Source organism: Chelonia mydas, chromosome 8, assembly GCF_015237465.2.
Source record: "Chelonia mydas isolate rCheMyd1 chromosome 8, rCheMyd1.pri.v2, whole genome shotgun sequence".
NCBI classification, from domain to species: domain Eukaryota; kingdom Metazoa; phylum Chordata; order Testudines; family Cheloniidae; genus Chelonia; species Chelonia mydas.
In genome coordinates, this window is record NC_057854.1 from 19,818,966 (window position 1) to 19,831,346 (window position 12,381).

Here is a 12,381-nt window from a genome sequence, read left to right on the forward strand (position 1 = left end):
GTCATGAGGCAGAAACAATTAAAATCAACATTTGTTCATGTAAGTTATTTACACAGACATATGCAACACTTGTCAATAAAAAATGAGCATTTAGATATGGCTGCTATAGGATCTCTGCCACAAGATATGCTCCAATATGTACTTTTGTATTTCACTAAGCTTTTGAGTAAAACGATACCTTTCCTAAAATAAATAAATAAATAAATAAATAAAACAACCCCACATTCTTCCATACTCTTGCATTCTAAATAAACTAATTCTCAGAATATGAGGGCAACACTCATGAACAGATTTAAATAAGAAAATAAATGTTAAATGAAAGGGGGAACCAGGAACAGGCAGTTAATCAAATACCCCCATTCTGTTTCAGCAACAAAGGTAGCTTTTGGATGCTAAATATGGATCTAAGAAGATTCCAGTAATGAAAGTCTCAGACAAAACATGATTGCCTCCACAAGGACACTTCATATATGTGCAACTACATACACGTATTCCATCATAAGCAAAAATCCTCATGACTGATTTGCGTCAAGAATACAATCTGAACCCTACCTCCAGCAGAACAAAAACCTATGGACACATTTTATATAATTCCCCCCTCCCCCCAGTGTTCTCAGAACTGAAATCACTTTTTAAAATGATCACAAAGGTACTAAGGATTTCACACCACAAAAGTTATAAAAAGCAGTTACCCAAAATGGTCTGGAAAATCATCAACATCTTTTCTGGATCTGCATTCTGGAGTCCTGTTTTGCTGCCCTGCCCTGTCCTTTTCTTGTTCATCACAGAACATAAGTGATAGTAACAGACTGGAAAGCATTTCACTCCAACACTTTCCTTTTCCTGGCATGAAGAAGTGTCAGACATGGTCTTGACATGTATACCTTCATCTTACTGTTTATGTAAACAGACACCAGTATGCTATGTAGAAATTATATTTAGCCATGATAAAAATGACACATTTTGAGATTTAGAACATAATACAAAAGCCACACTCAGGAATCACTTAGCTTTGTTAATTTCCTTGATACCAAAAGGAGCACATTTCTATCAGTACATATACATTTGGGCCTTAAATGCAGCACCAAGGACACACTTGATCTCATTCTGTCACTCTGTACATCAGCTACGTGTCAGGGTACAGAATGAATTAAACAGCAAGCCAAGTCTTGCTGCAGTGAGGCTGAAAAAAGACCAACTCCAGCTGTGTCCCTTTGCTAATGGTCTGAGCATATGAATTTGGTATACTGGACACCAGTTCTTTATATTATTTCCAACTCTTAAAATTAAGATCTGTTATTGTTATGCATTCCAAGGTTATGTGGACTTTACCTGATGTTTAAACTACTAGTGGTTCTGCAGTAAAAAGAAATCCTTAATGAAAGGTATTACCAGCAGCTGCTGCTGTTTTCAGAAGGCTGCATAGGCCCTGTAAACCAAACAAACTGAATAATTTACCAAGGGGAAATGAATTGGTCCTCCCTCTGATTCTACAAGGTCATTATAAAATATATTTAGATCTCTTTGGGGTTGTAGTTACCATGACAAATGTTCTGAGGTTCTTCTAATCTACTGATCTTCCAGCCCCAAATTACTTAAAAGTAGGTCACCCTGCTTCTTACACCATGGCTAGAAATACTGCAATCGTTTTGCAATCTTTACTTTTGCCCTTGTCTGAAGATCCTGAAAAACAAGCCACTAGACATTAAAGAATCTTGTGTTTTGGATCCACCTTATGAGGTCTTTTTTAAGCATATGAAAGCTACCAAGCTAGGTCTGTAACTAGTGGTCAGATAGAGAGACAACTATTACCATCCAAATGTTCACTGTATAAGTGGATCAACATCAGATAGCTAATTTTAACCTCAACAAACTAGGTATGTTTCTCATGAATTTGAAGTGTCAGAAAACCTGCCTCCTGACAGTATAAGGTGTAGCACAGTGCAGGCCAACAACTGACTAGTCCAGATCTATTTTTAGTAAAGATTTAATATTGTATAACCAATATTGTTACCACTACTGGTGAAAAAAATGTTATGCAGTTCACTGCAAAAGAAAAAAAAAAAATCAGATTTTTTTTCTGTACAATGAAATTACTAATCTACAAAAATATTCAAGTCATGTCACAATGCAAATCCATGAACTACTTTGCAACATAAGGCAGAGACAGATTTAAGGATTACTGAATGCTTGTTCTCAACATACAGCACAATATCATTTCCAAATAGTTAAAATCTTTAAGTGTTAAAGTCAAGCAATATTTCATTTCTTCACTCCCTTTTGTGTTACATTTTTAAAAAGCAGAAACATTTGTTCACCAACTGTTATTGCTTACTGCGTGTAATGTTAATTACCACGATGGAACTGAACTTTAATAGATGTCCCACTGGGCTATAAATAGATATTTATCTGACAAGCACTATTGAAAAAAAATACGATTCACAGCTCAGAGATCATGAAGACTGAAATGTCACAGGGTGAATTACAAGTTAGACATGTTCACTTTATTTCAATTTAAATTCATTTTCAACCATGCAAGTGTGATAATTGAAGTATATTGCACAAAAAACCCCCAACCTTATTGTTTCTATAAAAATTAAATCATTTTTTCTATTTATATTAGCAGAGTAGACTCTCACCTGAAAAGGAAATATGTTGTCGGCTCTGTTCAAACTATCTTCCATCCAAGATTTTGGAGCAAAGGCCGAGCTAGGCCTAGCATACTTCTGCAACTGGATATGATTACTTGCAAAATTCTTCTTCAGGGGTGAGATGGAGTTCAGGGGTGTTATCCCTCCATTCAGTCCCCTGCGGTGGTCTCGCCCTTGGGACCCTCCCCACCCACCATATCCACCGCCACCGGGGCTCCATGAAGAAGATGGTGTAGGTGATGGGCTTTGGTAGCTGCTCCATGGAGAAGGTGGTTTGTTAAGATTATTAGCCAAATGAGGCAGTTGATTAAAAGCAGCATTTCTATGTGTAAATGGAGGTGGATGAGGGCTTGCAGGCGATCTTCTCTGTTGCTGATGCTGATTGTGATGATGCTGAAAATGGGGGTGATGAGGGTGGTGTTGAGAGAGGGGTCCAATCTGAGGGGAAAAGCTACCTCCAAAGCCAGGGCTGACATGATGTGGAAAATTCTGAAATAGCAGAGCACCATTATTAGCTGAGGCAGCAGGGACCCCTCCCTGGTGAAAAAAACTGGCATCTTCATTGATTATTGTAGAAGAAGAAGGAGCTACAGCTGCTGACCAGTTACTAAAACCAGTCAGAGAAGATGCAGTGGATGTTAAGGGCTGAGTTGAAGTACCTAGCCCTGAAGCCTCTTGATAATCAAATCCTGTTAACACTGGTGATTCTATTCTTATTTTCTCTTTCCCGTTGCCATTCTCTGAAGAATTGTCTCCCTGATTTTCCTCAGATTTAGCTTTCTCAGGTTCAGGCAGCATGCCTGCTTCCTGACTTTGACTAGGGGAAAGCTGCTGTTTTTCTAGAGACTCTTGCTTTTCCTGTTGCTGAGTTTTAGATTTTTCTGACCCCAGAATCTCATCCTGAATGTTATGGGCAGCTGGAGCAGGAAAGAGCCAAGCTGACCCAGCACTACTGCCATTGGCAGCTGTGTTATTACTTATAAAAGCAGCAGGGCTGGGGGCTGCATTTTGATGATGGTGTGGAGGCTGCAGATGTGGGTGAAATCTCACTGGAAAAGCTGACTTATTCCCAGTGTTGTTTTGCACTAACACTCCAAACCCGTAATCCCCCATTTATTATATTTAGGATTTGATTTTCTCCTGTAAAAAAACAACAACGATGTTTAGTGTTTCTCTCCTCCTCCACCAAAGAGGAACTAGGAAATATCTTGTTTTAATCTAGATATTCCAGTTTCTTCCTCCACACACTCCTTAGATATTTCTGATTTGGATATAAGTTCTGGTTCTTTCAAAGATAAATCTCTTTAAATTTTTAAGATGTGTCAATTTATGTTTGTTTCCTTTCTCTGGTTAGAAAGAAAAGAAAAATAAATCTTTGGTTAGCAAAATAAGAGGTTTCCTTTTCCTAAAGGAAATGCACATCAATAAGAGAAAAATCTTCTGGGGACAGATATAAAGAGATTTTAACTATCCTGTTTTTTTCCTCCTCAGCAGCCTTGACTCGGCCATAAATGAGTTAAGAGGAAAAGAGAAACAATGACGTCTGGTCCCTCCACCTCTTGGCTGCAAAAAAAGAAAAAAAGAAAAGAAAGAAATTTAAGTCTGGAATAATTTAATAAATTCTATATAATCTAATATATATTTGTTTCCTGTTCAAAAGAGTCCTTGCTGTGGATATGGGAAGATTTTACCTCAGGATTTTAGCATTCAGTGGGGGAGTGAATTGTGCAGGAGGCTTTTTTTCCCTGCTGCTGCTCGGTAAGCCTTTATTGTGTATTCTAATAATAAATAATAATAATAAATACTATTTTGTATGTGTCCTTTAGAGAAGTCTTGGCTTATTGAAGGGGTAAGATTTTTATCTCAGAAAGTCAGTATTCTGGAGATGAGAAGGGAGTGAGCTGTGCAGGAGAAGGGTGGATTCTTGATGCTGCTCCTGTTGGGTTGGGTTTCTGAGCTTGCCAGGCTGGCCTCTTATTTACGATCAGATATTTGTGTGTCCTTCAGATGAGTCCTGGCTGTCCGAAGAAGAGTTTCATCTTAGAAATCTGCATTCAGCATTCGGGGGAGGGGGTAGAACAGGCAATGACTTGTGCAGGAGGAGGGTGAGGGAGGTGTCTTGCTGCTGCTTCTGGAAGGGTGGTTTCTGGTACTGGGCTCGCCTCCTTTTACTGAGCTAGGTAGGCTTCCTTCAGCTGCGGGAGCCCTTGTCTGCAAGGGAGGGTGGATTTTACCTCAGGGACACGGCATGCGGCAGGGGACAAGAGGCCGGTGGAGGGAGGCTAAGCTCGCCAGGCCCCTGTTCTCTATGGGGTACTCCCTCACCGCCCCCCCCTCACAAGTCCTGGCGTCTGGGAAGGCAGGAGGGATTTTACCTCAGGAGAGCAGCCGCCTCCAGCGGGGAGGGGATGGTGCAGGCGGCGAGGGGCCGGGCTCCTCTCTCCCCCATGGAAGGTGTTTAACCGGCTCTCCCAAATCGCCCGCAGATTACGGGACAGGGTCACGATCGATTAGTACTGCACGGGAGGGAGACCGCTGGAGTCACCAGGGGGGTGGGGTCCTGCGGCGGCGGCTCCGAAGCGTCCTTTCCTCGCTTCGCGTCCTCGCAGCTGCAGGCGATTGCCCTTACCCTTCATGTAAAACAATCGATTATCGCAGGGGGAGGGGGCGCGAGACCGGCTCCGAGGAGTCGGGAGGCGTTTCAGTAATCGGCGAGTCTGGATATTACGGAATCTCTTGTCCCCGGCCGCCTCCTGCTCGCTGCCGCAGCCGGTACCTCCCTCCCCGCCCGGCCGCTGCCGAGTCCCGTCTCCCCAGGACAGAGCCGCTGAGCGAAATGACAACCAGCTGGAGGGAGGCAGCGCGGCACTTCCGGTTTGGGGGAGGACACACCTCCTGCCCCGCCTCCCTCGCGTCTCCTCAGGCGGAGGCCTCGCCCCCGCCGGCTTTACAAGTCTCTTCCTGGCGACGTCATGCGATGCAAGGAGGGGCGGCCGCCATTTTTGGTAGGGGCACGAAGGTGCCACTCCGACAGTCATCTTTGTGGTGGGCACTCTTCCCTGCTTGGTGGCCATCTTGGATTGGGGCACGCCTCTGCTAGCTGCCAGCAGGACGGCCATCTTGGACTGAAGAAAGTAGGTACTCCTTGAGCAGCCATCTTTGAATATGGCAGCGCTCTGTAACTGCTGGTTCTCTGTTGTCCTGTATGGATCAGAACGAGCAGGGGGCACGTTCCTGGGCAAAACTCCATTGTTAAATGGGGGAGGGGAAGGGGCAAAAGGCCTGAAACCAGTAAGATATACAACTGCTTGGGGAAAACCTGGGGAGCAAGTAACACCCACTGCCAACCCCGTCTCACTATATGCCCCGAGGGCTCTGGCCACTGCAAACCTCACCTCCCAGTAATGCCCGGAGGGTTTCAGCTCACTGCAAACCCCACCTCGTTGTATCACCCACACCCTCAAGGCTCAGGCCCATTATAAACCTCACCTCCCTCCCCCCATTGCCCTGAGGACAGAAGCCTTTTGCAAACCCTGTCACCCCAAGGGCTGAGCAGTATAGCAATCCCTCCCTCCCTGCACTACCCTATCACTCCGTGGACTGATGTACATTACAAAACCTACTTTGCTGTAGGACTTCATCACCCGGTGAACTGAGGCCCATGGCAACTCCACCTCCCTGTAATAAATACGTCATCCCAAGGATGGACTGCAGAGCACAGACGTGATGAGAAGTGAATAAGAATGGAATAAAACAAGAGGAAGAACAAGGCACAAAGAACCCATAAAATAAATACTCAAGTATATTCTAGAATCTATCTGCCCCATAACTGCAATATCTAGTCACCCCAAACATTGTAATATCACTACTTGAAGGTGTGGGGGGTTGTACCATTACAGACAAATACATGTGTTTTAAACAAGGTAAAGGAAATAATTTACAGGACTGAACATGCAGGTTCCACAGGAAATAAACCCGCCTGTAGATATTAGAGTTTATATCTGTGTTTTTCTCACTGCCTTTAATGCTTCAAGGGGTTATATATTTAGTCAAAATACCATCAGATCTGATCTCAACATTTTAGTTTCTATATGGCAGATATAGGATACGAAGACAAGGTGTCAAATTTTCAGAGTTGGCTAAATTGGCTTAGGAGTCTAAGTCCCATTTTCAAAATTGACTTAGCCACTTATGAGCCTGGGACTGAGGCTCCTGAGTCACTTATGTATTTTTGAAAATTTATCCAAGAATTTGTGGTGTTTTGGCACTAGAATTTTCTCCCTGAGGCAAAAGTTGCTAGTGAAAGATATAAGCATGAATATAAACATAGGAATTGCACAGACCCGTCATAATCAAAAAGCCAACAAAGATATTACATTTAAGGATGAAGTGTTTAAAATATTCACCACAACTACTCCCACTGAAAGCAAATGAGTTACAAATAAACTAAAATGAAAATAGGGAAAGAGTTTCCGTATAAAATGAGGCCCCAAAAGCCATATTTTGCTCTCATTAAAGATGGCAACCCATTGTGGCATATTGCATCAAATGCTCAGTCCTCTCCCCTTCAGTCCACCATGGTGTTGGTCCTTCTGGCACTAGCTCTACCCATGGAGGTCACTGAGAACATGTAGCAAAGTCATTTGGACAGCTGAATGCTGCCTATTTGGGATGACTTCAAAAGTCAGCTGGAATCTTTCATCTGCAAGTGTTCCCCCTCATCCCTTGCCCCATAAACCTATAAACCCATAAACAAAATAAAGAAGTCAGATCAGATGTTCTTGTATCAATGCAAATGGAAGTCACCATGCATGCATTGCTTAATTTAAAGGGTCTGTGATTCTTAGCTAAATTTGTAGAGGAAGGGAGTGGAGGTTTAAATTGTGATATCCAATAAATCTGATCTTTCAGGATGATGAGATGAGGACATTATAAATGAGAGCTAAAAATAGGGGTGTTTATACAGGGATAGAAAAAATACTGAGCCATGTTCATACCACTATGGAATTCAGCTGTCAAAGTTGGAGTGGTGGAAGGAAAGGACCATTTTAATTTAGTCTGCCCTCATGAGCATTATCAGAATTTCATCTTGAACTACCATGCTCAGACCACAGCATTAGTAAGCATGAAGCCAGCACTGGCATGAAGTAGATATAGTAGAACCCAGGATCTAACTGACTTTAGTAAAGAGTTTTTACTGAGTAAGTACTACAGGATCAGGTCCTTTGTTTCTAAAGCACTTTAGGAAGCTTAGGGATGAAAGGCAATATATATATTATAATAGTAATTAAGCATACTTTGTGATATACCTATATGTTTATTAAAAGGTTAGTTATTATTTTTGTACCTTGTATGGCAACCTCCACACAGTGAGCTTGATTTTCAAGGCCATTAGATATGCAAAGTGAAATTCCGTGCTTAATTTGAGTGCAGTTATCTGGTCTGCATGTACATCAAATAAACCACATGCACACAATAGATATGTATTTGCATACCCCACATGTTTGAAAATATGTCCCTACAACACAGTATGGACTGTATGGATGCAGGGTTCATTGCTTTTGCCTTCCGTGGGTGGAATTTGGTGTGTAGTTTATCCTGAGATGGTGGAAAGGGAATCTTTTGTTCATATTTTTGTCTTTTAAAAGTCATCTTATGTTAAATATTACATAAAGATTGTATTGGTTGCATTTTCTAAATGAAAAATAAACAGACCTCTGCTGGTTACAGGGCTAGCTAGGCTTCTCACCTTCCTAGTCTCTATGAGGGCACCCTCTCAGGTCTTGGGCCTCATGCCTTTATCTACTCTAGAGTGCAATCCTGTGATTCTCCCACACTTAGACTAGGTTCTTGGCTACAGACCCCTGTGCACTGACTGTGCTTACTCAGCAGGTCCAACTGGGTTTGGCACCTGTGGTTTTTTCCTTCAGCAGAAAAAGGATTTTAAAACAACAGTCTACATGCACATCTATCTTACCTAACGCACTATCATCCTGTGATTCTAGGCCTAGATTCCTCAGACACTCCTGTGGATGCCTGTGTCAGTCTGGTTTCCCTGACCAGCTCCTTAACAACTACCTCCTCACTCAAGATAGAGAGAGCCCCTTTTAGTCCAGCTAGAGTCCCTTGTTCTTGTCAGTTCTTCAGCTATGGCCTTTCTGGACAAAATCAGTTGAGTAGGCTTAATAGGAGGTTGAGCCAGACGCGACAGAGCCCATACCAATCCTCAAATACTTGCTGAGGGATGGCTTATCCTGAGCTATTCTTCTCCCCTTCCTGCTTGTTTTTCCTTACAGCCCACAGATAAACTAAACCAACATATTAATACAATACATATCCCAATAACCAAGTTAGTATACAGTATTCATAAATTATTACAGAGCAGCTGGATATGCATCAAAAAACTACCTACCTGTTCCTGAAAGATCACTTCTGTCTCCATGCCTCACTGCTACAGTTGAGATCAGCAGAGCTATAAATAATAGGGACAGCTAGCAGGGTATTCTCTGTGACGGGTTCACAACTTTGGAATTTGCTCCACCATAGTCTGAAATAGTCCAAAGTTGATGAACTTCAGTGCTTGCCATAGACTCATTTTCTCTCCCTCCCACCAGATATTAGAAAATGTGGGGGCGGGGGGCAGGATTGTAATTGGAGAGATGGGGAAATAATGGGGTGGAGGACTGTGGTGAGTGATCTTAAAGTACTACACTGATATTTTGAATTATGTCAAGGGCATCTAGAGATGGGCGTCCTTTTTCAGCATGTCTATAAATCAAAATAAATAAATACAAACATTTTCCAAAGTTAAGTAACAAAAAAGAAATTAAGACGTACGTATATTCCAGAGCGAAAGATGGAAATCACCACACAGAAACACTTCTCAAAGAGTTTCACTCAGTAATGGGGTATCCACCACCACCTACTCCAAAGCCGTTTTGAACTTCTTCTGTCACCCGATTGCGTGACATGATATTTTCAACAAATCCAGTATTGTTCATGCATTTTATGAAGTAAGCTCTTTTCTCTGCAATTGTATATACCCTGTTTCTGTGTGAGAAAATGTATTTGTTTCCATACAATGAAAAGCATCATTGTTTTCAAACATCTAATTAGTGGGTTACAATTTCCCTTTTTGTGTACTGTTTTGCAACCTGTGCAAGCCTGTCTGAATTTTAAACACTATTTTTCTCTGCACTTTCCAGTCACTCTGTTATCAGCATCAGCATCATCATAGATGCAGAGTTAACAAGCACTTCTGTCAAGAAGCAATGAACCTGGCTCCAATAATGTATTGTTGAATAAACAGTTGGAAAAGGACTGCATGGATGGCCCTCATTTAAATTTAGGCACACCCTTGCAATGCATTAGCGTAAGTGCTGATCAACTAGTGATATAAGTAGAACTTCCAAACTCTGATGTTAATCACCTTGCACGACAAACATGGTTTCCTGGCACTAGCTACCTGATGGAGGCTTCTCAACGGGTGATATTTTGATGGCATCGGCTGCCCAACAGGATTTGCGTCATTTTATACAATCTTTTTAAGGAAAACTGCACAATGATATAGAAAAGATTGCAGTCATGACATGTAATTCCAAAGAAGAATAAATCACTAAAGAAAATTAGTAGTGTCTATAAATATTAGCATTTAACAACCAGAAAGGAAGCTGCTGCATTGATGGTTTGATGATGTAAAGTAAGAAAAGCTCACGAAATTTGGAATTCATGAACAAACAGGAGGAATTATGATTTGCCACATAAGTTTTGTGGAGTTTTTTTAACTGATTCATTTAGACATTATATAAATACTTTTAAATCAATCACTTTTAATAGCTATAGAATTTCAAACAACTCTGAAAGTCTCCTGCTTTCCCAAATGTTAAAATAGGAGCTTGCATTCTCCAAATCATATGCTACATCACCAGCCTGTAGTTCCTGCTGGGAAATATCAGAACAGCAGCAGCCTCCACTGAGAATTAAAGATATTACTACTAGTTTCTGCAGTGATGGACATATTGAAACGTTGACAGTTATTTCTAAAAACCTTCAATATATATATATTTTCTTATTGCTCTAATTAAATATTTGCTTAGAAGACTAAGCAGGACCTTTGCAATATCTAGACTCACTTAAACCACAAACCCAAATACTTGCAGGGTCAAGTCAGTCCGTCATTCTCCTCCTGTAGAGTTCTCTGACACTTATTACACGGGTCTCTTTTGGATGGAACCTTAAAACATTTTTAAAGGTATTTAGGCACTTAAAACTGCTGAAAGGTGATTACTGGGACTTTCCAAAGCACCTAGGCACCTATCTGCATCTTTAGGTACCAAAATAACTTTTAAAAAATCTGATCCTAAGTTCTTGTCTGCTCCTCCTGGACATTAAAGATCCCATGACCACAAGAGTGGAGGTTTGCTCTAATATATTGTAAAATTTCCCTTCCCCACAATCAAGACTGTGTAAGATACAATGTGCAAGTTGGCTGCCATCCTCCATCAAAGAGGAGGCTGCAATTCAGTGATGATATATGAAGCTAGCACCTTTCTCCTGAAAGAGCTTTAGAAATGAAGTATATTTAAAATATTATTTAACGGTGTAAGGTATCATAACAAATTACTGTATTACCAATATGTAATGGGTTCAGCTTCTATTGCCTTGTATGGGGGAATTCTACAGACCATTTCTACAGGCATTATTAGACAGTTCTAGTTGTTGGGTCTTCAATGGAGCTAACCACTGAGATGGACCATCCTACAATAGTTTTTCAGGGGCACAAGCCTTGCTCCTCACTGCAAGGCTAACTCATGAGGGGGAATGTATTGCTCTCTTAGAGGATTAGATTTCCTAGCCTGCTTTGTACAAACCTTATCCTGACAGTTCTGACTGCAACACATCACCCAATAAATGTTAGATTGTGACTTGGGTCACGGCAAAAATTGAGAAAAGCTGCAGTGGTGTAGAAAAATCTGTTCACTTACTTTAATGACTCAGAAACAACCTTGTGATTGTGGTTTATTTGGATTTAATAAAGCACCTGTCCAAAGTTTTAGTGCTGTACAAATGATAAAACGCAACAAAGAGTAAATATTCTCAATGCAAAATAGAAGAACTCTGCCAACCAAGCCGTATACCCCAAATAACAATATAGAATATGACACAACCAACTTAATGGCATAATAAGCCATAACATAATGTGGTAGGTCCTCATAACAACCACAACAGCCCCTTGCCCCCAAAAACCGCAGTACCTACAACTCACAATCCTTAAATCCTTTACCCCTCTCTTTCCAGAAAAGCCCAGGAGAACAAATGTGCTTTGCATTATGACCTGGATGTTAAAAAATCAGGGCCCTCTCGAGCCAAAAGACCACCCCCCACCCCCTCTCGGCCCCTTATGGAAAATGCCCTATCAGCAGGCCCTTTTTTTAAATCAGAGGACTGTAAATTCTAGTGCCTCCACTGAGTGCAGATGCCATGGTATCATCTGATTAGAAAGGTGAACCCTCAGTTAATAAGCACACAAACTTTAAATGTTAGCATTGTGCACTGTTGCCAATAATATTAGGAAAAACATCAGGCTTACATGCTCATTTATCATTATGGGATGTATTAGCTGACATTGGGGTGGAGCGACAAGGAATTCAAATCTCCAGTTTCCCCACAGATTTAAAGCCTCTCTCCAAAAAGGGGAGTTGAAAGAGGAGATGCAACCCTTCCCAGAACC

The 12,381-nt window shown here is 41.4% G+C and overlaps 1 protein-coding gene and 1 long non-coding RNA gene across 19 annotated transcripts in view; one reads left to right on the plus strand and one right to left on the minus strand.

Moving 5' to 3' along the window:
- The window catches only part of LOC119566913, a 64,711-nt gene extending 60,235 nt beyond the window's left edge, over window positions 1-4,476 (plus strand). For 10 of the 11 annotated variants that reach the window (XR_005226425.2, XR_005226434.2, XR_005226426.2 and 7 more), the window contains one exon: window positions 2,624-4,476. This is a non-coding gene — a long non-coding RNA (uncharacterized LOC119566913). The remainder of the gene's footprint in view (window positions 1-2,623) is intronic. The other variant, XR_005226427.2, reaches the window with a different exon arrangement.
- CPEB4 (cytoplasmic polyadenylation element binding protein 4) overlaps window positions 1-12,381 on the minus strand; it is a 177,505-nt gene that overhangs the window by 48,170 nt on the left and 116,954 nt on the right. For 5 of the 8 annotated variants that reach the window (XM_043521146.1, XM_037906351.2, XM_043521145.1 and 2 more), the window contains one exon: window positions 9,064-9,198. In XM_043521146.1, coding sequence (XP_043377081.1) covers window positions 9,064-9,093 — 30 coding nt within the window. In that variant the 5' untranslated portion in view covers window positions 9,094-9,198. Of the gene's footprint in view, window positions 1-2,639; window positions 3,765-9,063; window positions 9,199-12,381 lie in introns of those variants that run through there. The other 3 variants (XM_037906349.2, XM_037906350.2, XM_037906348.2) reach the window with 1 other exon arrangement.